The 17,392-nt window shown below is 42.0% G+C and overlaps 1 protein-coding gene across 2 annotated transcripts in view; it reads right to left on the reverse strand.

Moving 5' to 3' along the window:
* Positions 1-254: 254 nt before the first annotated feature.
* NETO1 (neuropilin and tolloid like 1) overlaps positions 255-17,392 on the reverse strand; it is a 69,968-nt gene continuing 52,830 nt past the window's right edge. Inside the window, exons 7-11 of one of the 2 annotated variants that reach the window (XM_054583895.1) lie at positions 16,371-16,599; positions 4,441-4,554; positions 2,237-2,795; positions 1,178-1,252; positions 255-375 (exon numbers count right to left, since the gene is read on the reverse strand). In XM_054583895.1, the coding sequence (XP_054439870.1) occupies positions 1,192-1,252; positions 2,237-2,795; positions 4,441-4,554; positions 16,371-16,599 (963 nt within the window). In that variant the 3' untranslated portion in view covers positions 255-375; positions 1,178-1,191. The remainder of the gene's footprint in view (positions 376-1,177; positions 1,253-2,236; positions 2,796-4,440; positions 4,555-16,370; positions 16,600-17,392) is intronic. The other variant, XM_054583894.1, reaches the window with a different exon arrangement.

Raw genomic sequence — 17,392 nt, forward strand, 5'->3', positions numbered from 1 at the left:
CCAAATCGTGTTTTTTTCACACATCACACAATGTACAATTATATAACAGAGACGTGGAACAACATAGAAACGAAGTGGAAGTGAGAGTCAAAATAAAGCTGGGATAGTCTGAATCAGGAACTAATTTCTTCTTCAAGTTTCCAGTAAATTTCAAAATGTATTTAAATACTAAGGAGCACTTGGTGGCCAGCAACCAAATTACGAAATGAACACATCATTGTGCAGCAGGGATGTCTTGCCGAAGAAATAACAAATGTCTGTAATTCTTAAGTTTGGATAAAGGCAGTGGAATGGATTTAGAAATATGTCCACTTTTCACAATTCACTATAGAATTTTCTTTTCACAGTCCCCATGTGTGTATAAATAGTTCTTCTCTGAAAATAAAACACAGTTAAGACATTTTCTCCCAATGAAAAATACACACAAATACACCAATTTATCAAGGTAATCTAGAGCGTGGAAATGTATTCACCAAATTCAAGAAGAGTTGATAGGTCTGAAGAGTTCTTAAGAGATTAGCCATCAATTTCATTGGAGACAAATTAGTCTAATATAGACATGGACTATCAAGGGCCAAAAGCAAAGCCATTGTGATCCTCAACAACGAATTAGAGGCACACGTAGACAGCTGGTACTGATGAATGTTTTACATTGTCAAGCATTCAACATAACATGCTGCATTTAATTTTGATGAAATAAGCTATATATTCATGCAAAAATACGAGTGTATGAGTTGTACAAGTTCTTAGTGTATGATTTTGGAGTAAAATATTGCCAAATTAAATCAATAAAATTGTTATCGATTTTATAGACTGACTTCAGTTCTATTGAGACAAGACTCAATTTTTTAATTAGGAAAACCTCAGGTTTCTTCTGGTATTTCTAAGAAGAGGTCACTAATTTTTGTATCATAACTTCGTAACATGTAAAATTTATCTTAAACATCCTTTCCAATAGCATTGCAGTACAATGCTTGATGGTAAGAATGTTAATATTTATTTTGAAGGTACATGTACTAAGAACCACCCTTCCATCAGCATTGAATCCATTCTACTTCTCAAGAAATAATGAATAAATAGCCCATTCCCTACAATTCTACAAGACAGTCGCAACAAAACAAAACAGAAACAACAGAATACGACAAAGCGGGAGAACGAACCAAGGGTGTTCGCTTACCTTGCGTTTCCTTTTTAGACCCTAGTGGTGTTGTATTCAGATTCATGTTTGCTTAGAGACCCAATGAGGCAGAACCTGGAATGTTATGTCTATTTCATTCAACAAAGTACTGTTTGCATGGAAAATAAATATGCACACAAATACCTACTTCAAAGCATTCCTAAAATTTCATAAAACTATGAAAATAGACCTTGGCCATCAGCATGCAAAAATCTTAAATCAACTAAAATAGTTAAGGTTCTGAAAATGTATCGGGAATTGAGAAAGTATGTACATTTATAAAACAGACCAAACACTAGTAAACATGCAAAACAAAACATAAGTAGATGGGATTTGGGGATTGAAGATAATTTTCCCCTAAATTTAGATTTCCTTTCCCCCAAACCATTATTAATTTTAGAGCTAATGATATAATACAGATCATACTGTCTTATAATAAAGGAAAAATCAAATGTTTCTACTAATCTTTGCTACATTTAAATATAAATATTGGAGTATTTTAGCATACCACGCTATCCTATGCAATTTGTAATATATGTATTATGTAAGATGTGGAAAAAAGTATTTTCATTTTCATACCCAAAAATATAATACATTGTATTGTAAAATATGCTATTTCTACATTAAAATTATTCAGCAAGATGAGTTAACCATCTTGGTAAGGCAATTATTTCCAAATGTCGTTTCATATATTAAAAAATATAAATATCGATTGGGACATTAGTGACCACGTGGAAGCAAATGAGCAACGTAAATCTGTAATACAGATGACAGCCTAGAGCTTGTAGAAATGAGTGTTGTATATGTGTCGAGATAAATAAAATATCTTTGGTCTGTGTGTTCTTACACATATATTCATGTACACCTGGGGTTTTGGGGGCAGCATGGCTAACAGCGAAAAGCAAAAAAAAAAAAAAAAAAGAGGAAAAAGTGGAGACACTGGCTTAAATCATTAATCAAAAGAGAAACTGAAAAATGAAGACAAAGCAGCCCCTCAATATCCTGGCAGCGTTTCGGTCCTCAGTTTCTAGCTGTCACCAAAAAAGCTAGGGTACTGACCGCTGGACGGCGTTCTCATGGCGGGCCAGCCTGTGACTCGTGGTGGGCACCTCCTCGATCTCGTCGATGTCACAGGCGTCGGCAGCGTCCTGGGAGTAGTTGTGTTTCATGACAAGGATATTTCTCCGGCCGGCGGGCGGGACCAGGGGCTTGGCGGGCGGGGCGGGCAGCTCGGTCAGGACAGACGCGTCCCTTGTGCTGAGGTTGCTGCGGCTGCCTTTCGCGCTGGACAGCTGGGACCCACAGTGGTGGTCGTGGACGCACTTGGAAGAAGACCTCCGCAGTTTATGGTAGTTGTCGAAGTCGTCGGCCACGTCGGCAAAGTCTGCCGTGGCCCCCGCCCCTCTGAGAGAGCACAGCTCGTAATGAGGGGACTCAAACACCTCCTGGAAAACTGTCTGGTCAAAGTCTGCTTTCCTGTGCACATATTTTTTACGAGGCTGTTTGATCTGCACAATGACAGAAATGATAATGAGGATGATGACAATGCAGGAAGTCACGCCAATGACAGTCCCACTGGTGTTGGTCAGCTGGTCCAGCAGGCTGGCTTTCGTCTTTTCTACGGGTGGGGAAGAGGGAAAACGACACAGAAAACAACACACACCCACCACGCATTAATACGGGAATCAGAGCGGGCACGGAGAACTTTAAGATGAAATAGGCTGAGCATAGAATTTTTTTTGTAATTAAAAATAGTTAAAGGGCCCTGGCCAGGTAGTTCAGTTGGTTAGAGCATCATCTCCACACATCAAGGTTGAGGGTTCAATCCCCCGTCAGGGCACATGCAAGAATGAATGCACCAATAAGTAGAACAACAGATCGATGTATCCCCCTCTCTCATTCTCTCTCTCTCTTTCTACCTCTCCCTCAATTAATTAAATAAAAAAGTTAAAAAAGAAATTTAGAACAGCATAAGCTGATCTTTATAAATAAACATAATCTTTCACTTTCACAAGGACCCTCTGTTCCAGCCTCAGACACAGCCCTCCCGTTGCCCAACATCCCTGCTTTAAACGTAAATGCTTGTTTGGATAAGATCTTATGAGGCTTATGAGTGACATTTGATCATGATCTCTTAGTTTTAAAGGCAGTATTATTTTTCTCAAAGGCATGAGGAAACTTCCAAATTCAGCCCTTGGGAACGTGGCTGCACCCATATTTTTGTGAGTTTATTTCTGACATGGAGAACTGAAGTCAAAGTAACAACAATAACCTGAACCCAAACGGTATTTGAACTTCAAGACAGACACTTCTGGAAGGGCAGCACGAAGGCATCCCGTGCCGTCTCCCCAGTGAAACAACCATAATTGGTAAAAACCATGTTTAAAATCCCCAGCAACGCGAAGTCTGGGCAATTGTCCCAATGACGTCCCGTACACGGAGGTAGACTTACTGAGAAACACCTCTCATTTCCCTTAAGGTCAGCAAGAGCCTGCGGCTTTGAGGTCCCACAGCACCCAGGACACCGTGAGCAAAGCCCTGCTGCTCAGGGAGACGGGACAGCGCATGGCTCCTCTCCCGGCAGCTCCCAGACCAGACCCACGGCCCCTCCCCAGGGCAGACTGGAGAGGCCGGTTGAGAAGCCCAGGTGTTACCACCCCGGCCGAGGGCCCTGTTCATAAGCAGGAGACGTGGTCACCGGCCCTGTCCCCACATTGGACCAGCGTGGGGAGGTGCTCAAGCTGATGGAAATCTCAAAGGCAAGGGAAATGGTCTGAATTTTCCCACAATATTCGAGCTCCCATCCATTCCAAAGTGGTACCTGGGACAAGAAACTGGTCATTGTCACCCCCACCTTACAGTGGTGATGCCGGCTCTGCCCTCCTCGCTGACCCCCTGTGCCCGGCTGCTGTGGGCTGCTGGCTTGGGCTCCTACCCATTTCTGTAGGTGATACTGGACTTGGAGCACAGAAGCACGATTGATCTGCTTGTTCATTCCCTTTGCGAAATGGTTCATACTGGATCTGAACCAAAGGGAACCGGCAAGGGCTCCCGAGGGTCCCCTGGGCATTGAGGCATGAGAACCTTCTGGCGACAGCAGCCAAAATGGCAAAGAGGAAGGCTTCCCAATTGCCTATAAAGCCCCCAAAGTTCCTAACAGCCATTCTGCACTGTTTGTGAGACTGTCTGAGACGTCTCACACTGGCAGGACTGACCGCCCCCCGCCGGCGGGGGCTGTGCACAGGGCCAGGGCTAATCATTACCTTTACAGTGGTTTTCGTCCCACGGATACACACAGTTCTGGAGGCCATTGCACACCAGGGTGCTGTTGATGCACATGTTGCTGTGGCAGAAGAACGTGTTGCCTTCACAGGGAGCTGAAAGCAAGGAGAGGGAGACACAGAGGCTCTACCGAGTGCTCAGCACTGATCGGTCGGCCCGCACCTCCGCCAGCAGAAGGCCGCAGCGATGCCCGGCCGTCGGCTTGAGTTTCGTGGCCTGACCTTGCATTCTTGGAAGTGTCACGGGGGTAGAAATGTCTTGTGTGACGAGCAGAGCTGGCGTTCCCCTAGAGCTGTCTGGCTGATAAAACGGGTGTGGGAATGCCCATTGTGAAAATGAAGTCCATTGGCCATACGGTTCTCTCTCTCTCTCTTTTTTTTAACTTGGTGCATCCATCTAGTAAACCGGAAGTGCCTACCTCATACATGACATTATGCTTCCCAATTTCTCTATATAAACGTAGCTGTACTGAGCAAAAGGATGTAATTGAAATATGGAAATAATTTTGAAAAGTGTATGTTTACAAAATACTAACCGAAAACACGATGTCTTAGACAAAACCCTGTAATGCTATTTAAGCATACGAAAAAGTGAAGAGTGATATGGAAACTCAGAACAGGAGAAAATTTATCCTGATCAACAAAAGAAAAAGATGTATTACCCCGTTGACTTCCAACATACACAGACAGAGATAGACATACAGACAGATAGAAATACAAACACAGATAAAGAGATACACAGATAGAGAGAGACAGAGATGTATATGACATGAGTCTACGCTGCATGAATTTCACGAGTGCTGTAACTTTGCTCTACAATGCCCCAATTACAATGCACAGTTAGGGTGCTGGTGGTAACTCCAAGAAGGTGCACATAAACATGAGAAATTTGGCTACATAAATATGATAAATAGTGAAGGGCTTGATATAGGAAAGAAAATGTCAGCTATGATACCAATACTAGGAAAAATGCATTCCTCTCGTTACCAGAGAACCAGGAGGTGAAGAAGAATCCGTTTCTCCGGCAGAACTTCATTACGGATTCCAGCACAGAGATGGCGCTTCACAGCTAACTCTTCACCTTTAAGGTTTGTTTTCACCTTTGTGATCACTCCACACATCTCGTACAATGTAATCTTAGGGCTTATCTTTTTCAATAATAGCCTGTGACCCTCTTATGACTAGGCATTCTAGAAATACTACATACAACACATGTTTGATACAACACATAATTTACGGTGGTCAGTCATTCAGCAGAGCTTTATTAATGATCAATATAATCCAAACACTACAGTCATGTGACAGTGAATTTTTCACTTTCAAACTATATATTGCAGATATTTAAGAAAGCTACCATGTTGAAATGTGCATTGACCTTTGAACTGCACGGGCTCACGTATACATGAATTTTTTTTCAATAAATACTGTAAGTATATTTTCTCTTCCTTATGATTTTTTAACATTTTCTTTTCTCTAGCTTACTTTATTGGAAGAATAGAGTATATAATACATATAACAGAAAAAAAAATGCATGTTCATCTCTGTTTATGTTGTCGGTAAGGCTCCCAGCCAAGGGGAAAGCTGGGGGAAGGTGGGCGGGACACGCCCCGCATTGTTCACAGGTCAACTCTATTTACTAAATAAATCAAAATTATCAGGAAAAGTACCTTGCGTAATGCAAATTAGTATATTTTAACACTCTTAGGGGAATTCTTAAAAGAAAAAAAAAAGCCCAAACACTTGAGTCTTGAAAATCGAACAGTAAAGCAAAGATCTGGTCAACTCCAGCAAAGTGGACCCAGAACCTCCCTGCCCCCCACCTCTCCTCAGGAGAACGAAGTTTCTTCTTCCTCACTACCTAGTTTGACTTTAGGTCCCTGATTAAAGAGTAAAAAGATGTAACAGTCACTTTGAAAAAGAAAAAAGGCTTAAAGAGTAGAAAATGTTCAGTAGTCATTTGGAAAAGTTTTTTGCTTAACATTTTATTGAGCTAGTGGTTTGTTAACCTTTTACAATGTAAAATTTAATGACCCAGTATATTATTGCCAAAATCTGCTTTTTTCCTAAGAAACGAAGTTTGAATTTCTATAGTCAACCGTACTGGCTGTTGCAGAACTGACATGGTTTGTTTAGTGGATAATGACTGTTGTCAAAATGTGTACAAGAAGTTTTCTGCAAATTGATTGGCGCGGCTGAAAAATGCTTTAGTAAAAAATTGTATAAGTCATCCACCAAGGAAAGAATACCTTTACAAGAGCATAAATACTTACCCTCTAGAATGAATTGGAAAAGTTATTAAAATTATTATTAAATAGAATGGGTTTATAAAAATTAATATATATAAAAATGAGTTTCCATTCTATCGTTGAGCAAAATACAATAGTATGTTGGTAAGGGTACTGAGATTTGAATTCCAAATTCTCCAAATGTGATTTTGGTCCTGATTCTGCTGTTTTGCAGTCGTGACAATGTCTTATACATGACCAACGTCCCATGTCAGTTATTAAACGGTGGCAGTTGGACTGGGAATGCGACAGGTAAGCTGGGACTGTCAATAAATGACATCCTGACCCACCTCTTTACGTCCAACAGGCATGCAAGTGTGCTGGTCCGCTGGGGTCTTCCTCAGTTTTGGAAACTACGACCATTCCAGGAACTATTTCACCTTTTCCTCCTTCCCTTTGCTAATAATATTTAGAACTGCTCCGCAAACAACAATAAAACAAAGAAAAACAAACAAGCAAATCTTGCCCAGGCTAAGAAATAAATGCCGAGCAACTTAACACTCCTTGAACAGAAGCCAGTTTTGTTCCACAGACACCAGAAACAAGATCTATTGGCACCCGGACTTCCCTGGTGTGGTCTGGCTGGGTATTTATCGTCTATGAATCCAGACATGCAGTGGGTTATGAAAGTCTCATTTCTATCTTGTGGTAAAAAACCCAGAAGGACCCCTTGCGGCTCCCTGACCCAGCTGTATTCTCATTGGCCCTTCGAGCACGTGGGCACCCTGTGCCCCGTCCCACGGCTGCCCTCCTACGCCCCGCCCGGCACACACTCCTGGCAGCGGGGTGGTCGCTCGCCGTGCCCTCTGCCTGGAACGCGCCTTCCGCACTCCGCTGTCCCATCGCATCAGACCGCTCTTACCGACACAGCTTTGCCATATTCCAATCCAACAGAAAAGCATCTTTTCCTTCAATCCTAGTACAATTGTGCAAAGCGTTCAACACTCAGTAGACACTTATCGTCTTCCCCACCAGTTCTCTGAGGCTGCGGGCACGACATTTTAAAGTTTCCATTTTTTAACTCGTACAGGGCCTAGCATTTCAGACTTGGAGTCGGTGTTCCCAGATCGTTTTCACTGATAAACATCACTGAGAGGACAGTAACCCCGGCCTGCTCCACACCGGGACCCGGGGAGCGGGACCCCTGACTGGCGTGACTCTGGGTGCAGAAGGCGCCTTCGGGGCCACGTGACACAGCCGAGGGCTCCTCGGAGGCGGCACTGCGGCCCGTGCCTCCGCTCTCTACCCGTTGCGGGGGAAGCGCGCGGCTGCCATTTGGCAGAAGACTAATTCCACTTCGAAATTCCGTGCGCATGGATCAAACGCGATGGCCCCCTAAAAACCAGCCACCTATTTCCTAAGGTCACCTGGGAGAAACTCGAAGTTAGGGCCTCCTTGCAATCAAACGGCAGCGTCAGTTACTTGCAATAAAAAGGAAGCAACACTCAAAATTCAGAGTAACACACGAGGGCCGTTTCCGTGATCTTTGCTTTCTTTGGGGTTTGGGGTTTTTTTTTTAATCCACACATGTTCCCATTCTTACCACGAGGTGGCAGCGTGCACCACGTTTTGGGGAACTAGTGTTCAATCCATCAGGATGATTAAACCATAAATACATCTGGGGTAAACACCGTTCCTATCTCTATATGCCTGATTCCTAAGAAGTAAGAACTTTAGCAGAAGAGAACCAAAAGAATTTTGAGCACATCTGAATCAGGTAAGGGAGCACAAGAGAAAGAAAAGCAGCCACAACACTCAATGCAAAGTTGTATTTAAAACTTAAAGAATCATACAACCTATATGCTATAATGTTAGAGGTTTAATCATGATGTATCATTTCTCAGCACTGTGTCATGTGGTTATAAATGCTCTCCCAATTGTGTAAGTACAATAAAAGGCTTTTAATTTATAATTGTCATTTTAATGCTAAAGTCTCTGCTTATTCTCTTAGTCATATTTTTTCTCTCTCCATTTCATTTTAAATCCAGAAATCCATTAAATTCTATTCAGAAAATATTAAAACAGAATGGAAATAAAAATGGCAGATTTGTCTCTGAAATATTGATCGTTGAAATTCCTGTGCTTTGTGCTTAATATAACTGTCATTGGTTGATTAGTTCGAAGCCAAAGAAGAGACTTCACCAAGAAAATCTGGACCTGGAAGTGACGCCTGCGCCTGTTTTCCTTTAAAAACCGTTACGTATCCAAACAGAGGCTGAGGACGTTCCCAGAGTCCCCTTGCCCATCCCGAATCGCCCGTCCACGTACCTCCCCTTGCCCCTTGCCTTCCTCAAAGCCTTTAATGTCTTTAAGTTGAAGTTTGTCAAAAGGTCACCCCCATCTGTGCTGGCCTGTGTGTGCACAACCTCTCTCTCACACACACATTATACATGTGTGTGTAAATGTGCGCAGACTCCCACATACTCATGAATGTGTGTGCACATATAAGTGTACCCACAGGCCCTCACACACTCATACACGCTCACATATGTGTATGCATGTGTATGCGCATTTGCAAGGCTCACACTCATGTGTGCACTCACCTAGCATGTATACATGTAGGTGTGTGAATGCACGCACAAAGCTCACAGTTATACACACACTCACACACATGTGCGTGAGTAAATGCACACAGGTTCACACTCTGATACTCACATGTGTAAGTACACACGGGCTTATACACACACTCACATATGTGTGTGTAAATGCATGCCCAGTCTCACACACACGCGCGTTTGATCCCCTACACCTGCTGGTTTTCATTCCTCATCCCCGATCTCCGGTTGGAATGGACGTGGGCCGGGGAGTGTGGGCATAGCGGCGCTGGGGACCTCTCGTGAGTCCCTCCTTCGTTTCTTGAATTGAATGCGTATGGGCTTTGAAGCCTTTGATTTATTAAAACCTTCTGACGCACTAGGTGCTCTCACACCTGCCACTTTCTTTGCCTGGAAGATGGAAGCAAAACTTAGCCTTATTGTAAGTGCATATAGCTTGCTGCTAAGTATCCTTTTTAATAGTTGTATTTTAATTACTGCACTAGAAAATGGAAAAAATACATATTTGGCCATCAGAAATAACCCCAAAATAAATGTTTGGCTTTGTTCTTCCCGAAATAAGTGGAAAAATTTCCCCTGCTCTCTACTTTAAATTTAAAGTGGCCCCCGGGCTCTGTAATAAGAAAAAATGACATTTTATTTGAAAAATGGATGACCAGATGTGAGGCCAGAAATAGATTTGTGCATCTTCTCTTCATCTCCTTTATCATCTTCATATTTTTTTTGAGAAAATCAATATCTGTCTCTAAAACTCTATGTTCCAATGTGACTTGGTTATCGGTCAAAATATCCAGGATTATTGAGTAAGATATATTTTAATCTCTTTTTTTAATACAAGAAATTCTATTTACAAATTTCAACTTAGTAGTACTCACATTAGATCCCCTCAATATTTTTGTTAAAATTGTGTATTCATACTGTGGGAAAAAACATCACATTAAGAAAAGGGCAGCACCTTCATGAGAAAATTATGTTCCATGGATAGAGACCACTTCCTTCCTGACATAGGGCATGCACCACATCATGATTAAACCGTTACTATTTGAGTGCAAGAAATTATTACACACTTTATACTATGATTATGTCTACCTTGGGTCAGCTACACAATTTATTCATTGTGTGCAGTTAGACGTGACTAGCCTCACAATAAGGGTATAACACGCCTCTTTGGGGTCTGCACGCTGATTATTATTGGAACCTGGACACGTGACCCAGGCTTTGTTTTCATGACTGGGGAACACATGTCTATGACAAGCATTAGTGTAGACACATTGTCCTGTTAAAGGGACTGTATTTTGTTTCATTGCCGAACGTGCCAACTCCTAAAAGGAAGATTTGCGATAAATAAAGATTAGAGCCAAAGCATAAACAGACCACCCTCAGGCTTGGCATTCTGCTAGTTCGAAGGCTGGCGATTCAGAATACTTGTCTTCTATCTTCATACAGCAAAAACTGCCTATTTTCAGTGACAGGCATGAAGTACAGAGGCTATAAAGCCAAAATCAAACAGATCAATATAAATGATACCCAAGAATCCCACCAAAAATTACAAGGAATGAGCTGTCTTCATCCTTGTGTGCAGGCTGCCTGGCAGGCCCCTGCTTTACCGGAGGTGATGTTGATCTCAAAAGTTTAGTGCACCCTGGCCGGGTAGCTCAGTTGGAGAGCATAGTCCTGATAGGCCAAGTTCGTGGGTTTGATCCCCAGTCAGGGCACATGCAAAAATCAACCAATGAATGCACAGATAAGCAGAATGGCAAATCGATGTTTCTATTTCTCTCTCTTTCTCTGTCAAGACAATCAATAAAGAATTTGTTTAAAGTTCCATGAAAATTTTGCAAAATTTTCTAAGAAATTCTATATAATAAACGTAGCAGCCAAAATTATTTAAATTAAGATGATCATTTTCATCTAAAAAGAGCTACTTGAGAAAACTGACCTTAAATTTAAATTATTCCCCTAATTTATATATCTATATGCATAACACTTTTTCAATGACTTGAGTTAAATGAGCAAGGCAGTAATAAATGTCCAACAAAAATTAACTTGGTATGTTTGAGATATTTTTCACAGGTAATTTCTTTATGACACCTTTGGATCAACTAAATGTTCAGAAGGAAGGAAGGACATGAGGGAGGGAGGGCGGGAGGGAAGCCCCTGGCAGGTTGTGTGATTTTACGTCATCTTCCTTTGTTCTAAAGCCTTATTATTATTTGAAAGCAAAGAACTGCTCACTAGAAAAGTTTCAACATGCTGTCATGCCATGAATAGTCACAGTGGTAGCCGCCATCTCTTGACCACGTGCTTCGTTACAGAGGCGTCTGTGTAAAACCTACAGCTGCCCTGGCGTATTCACCATTTTCTAGAAAAGGGTTTGAGGCTTAAAGTCAAGGTGTTACATGGAGAGAAAGTGGCCGAATTAATTGACTGATAGCAAATGTGTACTCTTACATGATTTTGCATGCTATTTCAGCTTTTAAAAAAATAATTTTGCCAATTGACTGATTTGTGACATATATAGATTGACATCTGGATTATGTATCACATTAAATGAATGTTTAGGTTTCCTACTGCTGATTTTAACAAGTCATTACAAACTCATTGGCTTCAAAGAACACCCATTTATTGCCGCACAGCTATGCAGGTCAAGAGTCTGGGGCGGGTGAGTTCTCTCCCCATTAGAGTCTCAAAAGGTTAAAATCAAGGAAGCACTGGAAGCCAAGAACCCTGGATTGGGTGGTTGTCTGGACCATGGAGGCATCTTCCAAGCTCGTTCAGGTAACTGGAAGAATTCAGTCCCTTGGGGTTGCGGGACTGAGGTTCCTGCTCTCTTGCTGGCTGTCCCCTGGGGGACATTCTCAGCTCCTAAAGGTCCCGCACCATTGTCTGCCAAATGGCCCTCTTTATAACATGGTGGTGTGACCCCTTAGGACCAGAAGGAACATTTGCTACAGCTTAGAATTCTGACTTCTTCTATCCTGACCTTTATACCTTTTAAAAGGGCATAAAAATTATTATCAACATTTTTGTGCATAGTTAGACCAACCAGGAAAGTCTCCTTTTTGATTAATTCAAAATCAAATGCTAGCGGTCTTAACTACTAATACATTAGCCCTTTTGCCATACAATGTAATATGACCATGGATCAATACCCCATGATAGTCACAGATTTTTCCTGCACCCATGGCGAGGGATACAATTAAAGTTAGTACACTGGGGATTAAAATATTGGGGTCACCACAAAATTCTGCCCAGCAGAGTCCATCTGCTGGCCCCAGGGCTCCATTTCCCTCACAGGTGCAAAATATATCCACCCTTTCCCAAGGCACAAACGAGCGTCACCCCATTACAACATCAACTCAAAGTCCCAAATCTCCTCTTCACCTCACCAGCTCAAAGTCCAAACTTTCACCACCTCGATCATCTAAATCTGTGGAAAATGAGCCTCCTAAGAACGGACCTTGAAGGAGCTCAGCTTCCGTCCCCGGGGTACAATTCCTCTCCATGCATGTACTCTTGAAACCAAAGGGACAAGCTATGTGTCCCAACACTCCCAACGCACAATGATGGGACAGGCGTAGAGACTCTGGCTCACAAAAAAAGAGAGTGGAGAGTGAATAGGAGTCCCTGGTCCATAAAAATGTTGAAACCCAGCAAGGGGAAATGTGGGATTTTTCTTGATCATATCTCAGGTTCTAGGACTTAGCCCACTGAAGCTGCGGACTTTGCCCTCTGAGTAGTTTCACACTAGATTGCTTCACACCATTAGGATCTGGGGTTTCTGACAGCCTCTTGGCATTTCGTACTCTCTGTCCCTTTCAGTCCAAGCTGACAGTGTTTCTGCTGAAATAATTGTCTCAAGAACTTCATGGACCTTGCTTGAAATTCAGCAGGTTTTGTTCTCTTAGACAGACGCCACACCCCTAAATTGGTTTGAGATCACTCTCTCTCCTTAGCTCCTGCTCAGATGGCTGAGGGTCATTGCTTTCAATCCTCCAGGAAGCCCCCTACTTTGAGAGAGGGTCTGTGAGGCACAACTTGAACCCCTCCAAAGGACCTTTTAGTTACTGACGTTGTGATCTTTTGATGCTTCTGATGGTTAAGCAAACAGGTGGTTACAATGTTTAATAAATTCTAGTATTCACTTCAAAATACATTTACATAATAAATAAGTTACCTTCATTAAAGAATACAAGTCAAGTTTAATACATAAAAATGTCCAGGTCTCTTTGGTGGTGCCCAAATATGTGCCTATTTCCACTGGATAAATACGAAAACAAAACTACATAGGTGACGAGACACAGAATAAATTTGTTTCAATTGAAGCTTATTGTCAGTGTATGAGAGAATCGTGGAGAATGCCTTCGTAATGTTCATCGTCAAATGAGAGTAGTCACCCATCCACTGTGTAGGAACATAAAGAGCAGGCTGTTCTCTTCCTAGAGAGGAAGAATACCCTGTTTCTTCTGGGTTAGTCATTAAAAAGTCCACCCACCTGAATGACTTCTGCAGATAATTTAATTATGTGCATAGAAACTTCTACCTTTTACCTCAAATAGAAATGTTCGTAATGATATATGCACAGTATGATATTACTCACCATTTCTTATATAAGAAAAATGTAAAGACTCATAGATCTTCATCAGTCTTAGAGTTGGAAGGGACCTAAGGTGTTAGCCTGTCCTTTCCTCAATCCAGTAATGACATTTCCCTACACCTTTCACACCAGGTGATAATTCATTTTCAGATCAAATCACCCCTGTATCCTCTACTGGAATATATTCAGTTTTGGAGTATCACAGCTCCTATGAGCTAGAATTTTTTTCATAAATTGGACTCAAATATTCCCCTATAATTAATTGAACAAAAATTAATGTTACCATTCAGATATTAATGTATGTCACCCCATACAAGTCTAAGGTAGTTACTACATTTTGAATAGAAAAAAAAATCTCTGAGAAAAACATTCCTTCTCCTTTTGGCCTTTTCTCATGATTCTAGATGCTTCTGCATCCTGGCTGGCCTCTTCAAATAATTCCTCCCCTCCTCATTAATATTACCCAGAAAAGAACAGGCCACCCAACTTGCATTTAGACCAGTGTGGTTTCCCATGAGACACTTTTCTGAGCTGTTTACTTCACTTTCCTAATATAAGCTAAACCTGCATAAGATTTCTTGTCAATGATAAAAAATGGCTCCTGTTGAGTTTTGTGAAATAAAAACTTAGGAAGTCAAAGGAGTCAGGGTCCCCCTATACTATTTACATTTACTTGAGATTTGAAACATAAGAGTATATATTTTAATTGTTCTCAACTATACTTTACAGGGTAGGTTTGAAAAAATTTTCACACTTGTGCGATATTTTTAAAATGATATTTTTAAAAGGTTAGTGAGCCCTTCTATGTTGTCATTTAAGTTAATATGAGTTTTCAATATATTATTATCTAAGACTAAAAAGAACCTTGAGTAAAGTACATGCTAACTCCTTATCAAAAGCACAGTCTGTGGGATCTGGTAAAGCAATCAGCAGGAAAAACACCAAATGTGCTACGTTATAGCCTGAATAGCTTCATATTCTAGTCCAGAAATGACAAGAGTTTTTTGTGGTTTTTTGGCCAAAAACCTTGCTGAAATAAAAATGGACTACATCTAACATGTTGATCAACTACTGAAATGAAGACGTAGGTAGCAACCTGCTATTAAGCCTGCAATAATACTGGGTACAATATTTAACACGCCCTCTGACGGCATCAAGATTTAGAAAGACGGAACAGCGCTCAGGACTTGCAGTGTTCTAGAATTCTCCAACTGGGTAAGTAGAGAGCAATTAAAGGCCACAACTATTCATTCACTTTATTATATATATAATCTATATCTATCTATCTATCTATCTATCTATCTATCTATATCCCTTTATTTGTTAGAACATAATTTGCTAAAATTGCTGTGCTTTCCACCTAAGTCTGGGTATCACCCATTGTGCCGTTTTAAATATTTTCTGGAACTTTTTGCTATTTGCTCCCTTCCTGAGCCCTTCTCTCACTTTGCCTACTTTAATGGAAACTGCAAGAGAAGCTCCTAAGAGAACAGACCAAATGTTTTTATGCAGGTTGTTAACATTTACACTCAGACTCCATCAGAAGCTGTTGTACCAGTGCTACAAGCTTGGTAAGAGTTCATCCAAAGAGAGAGTGCTCACCATGTCCCAGCTGAAGCGGGGGGGCGGGGGGATTATCTTACGCAAGACTATGATGCCTGTGCAGAAATAAGCAGTCCGAAACTAAAAAAAGAACTCTGTTTTGACCCACTGATCCCACTTCTGGGAGTATATCTGAAGCACCCCAAAACTCCAGTACAATAAGAACCTATGTACCCCTAAGTCCATAGCAGTGCTAGTCACAATGGCCAAGATCTGGAAACAGCCCAAGTGCCCATCCGTAGACGCGTGGATCCAGAAGCAGTAGCACATTTACACAACGGAACACTGCACAGCAGTAAAGAAGAAGGAACTCCTACCTTCTGTGACAGCACGGATGGACCCGGAGAATATTACGCTAAATGAAATAAACCAATCAGAAAAAGAAAAATACTACATGACCTCATGAATACGTGGAATCTAATGAACAAAATAAACTGACGAACAAAATAGAAACAGAAGCACATGGAACGGACCAGCAGCTGTCGGAGGGGCGGGGTGGGCTGGGTGAAGGATGGTGAAGGGATTAACCAAAGAGCATTTATGTGTGACCCAGCGACACGGACAGCGATGTGGGGACTGGCTTAGGGGGGCGAGAGCATGGGGCTGGGTAGAGGTGGGGAAAGGGAGAAGAAAAAGCAGGAACTGGAGTAGCATAAACAATAAACAATAAAAATAGAAATACGTGGTCAGGATGACCTAGGTAGCTCTCTCCTGTCACTGATGGCCAATGAGGGCAGGGGACTCCACGTGATGCCAGGCACAGCCTGCGCTGCCCCAGCGGCTGGGAAAGTGCCCGCCGCTGGTGGCCCGGGGCTGGCCTGACCCGGCCCAGCCGGGCCTTCGCAGGGACCGCCAGCCTGAAGGGAGGCTTACGTTCTTGGAAGGACGTGAAGAGCATCTGGAAGCGGCTGTTGCGGCTGCCCTCATCGGCCCACAGGCGGATGACGCCCAGGCCCGTGCGGAGCATGACGTCGTTGGCCACCGTGCTGCAGAACTTGGCCTTCAGGTCCTGCACGGCGCTGCTGCCGTCGTACACGGCCACGAAGTTGCGCTTGCATTCGTTGGAGTTCTGCATCTCGTAGTCCAAGAACCGCAAGTAGATCTGCAACACAGCAAGCGGACGATCACTCCCCCAAATCAACACGGGAAAGCAGCGCACTGAGCACTGGCAGCCTGTTCCCTTTCTCAGTCTCACAAGACAGTCTTGATTGCAATCAATCTTATTATTTTCCCCCCGGGCATTGCAAGAAGAGAGGATGTATGAGTAAGTTCCCATTGTGCTTAATATTTTTTCAAATGTTATTATCCTTTCTCTATGTAAATGTACCATTTTCCACGGCTGAGTATTTTTACCCAAATGATCCTATTTCTCCTCATAACTTATCGGGAATGAGTTATTAGTTTTCCTCTAGTTCTACTCTTTTATTTGAATCAGCACAAATGTGTTAGAGATATTCCTGGTGCAGTCCTGTTAAATAAATTTCATGACTTTCACTTACAAAAATGCATGGAGAGAAATAATTTGTATTAACAACAAAGGGAAACAGGAGGGTATCAAAAGGTAGTCATTGACTTTGCTTTGTTGAAATTGTTTCACATAACTATATGGCTTCACTTTTGAGAGAGACTATATTAAAAAGAAAGAAAAGACAGCTAGCCTGCTATTCTTTTCACCATAAGACAGTCGAGCCATTCAGCTAAGTCCACATAAATACAAATTAAATGAACAGTCAATGAGTAGAAACTATTGTGCACCCTACCTTAGAGGTTATTTTGAAAGACTCCCAACAACGCTATAAAGTTTTACTGTCACATTCAAATGAAAAATTCAGACAATATAAACTTGAAATCAGACACGAGGTCCCTGCAACCCCGCAGCCCGTGGCCCTCCCACA

This window comes from Pteronotus mesoamericanus, unplaced genomic scaffold, assembly GCF_021234165.1.
Source record: "Pteronotus mesoamericanus isolate MK-2021 breed Mesoamerican mustached bat unplaced genomic scaffold, CSHL_Meso_final contig_74, whole genome shotgun sequence".
Taxonomy (NCBI): Eukaryota; Metazoa; Chordata; class Mammalia; order Chiroptera; family Mormoopidae; genus Pteronotus; species Pteronotus mesoamericanus.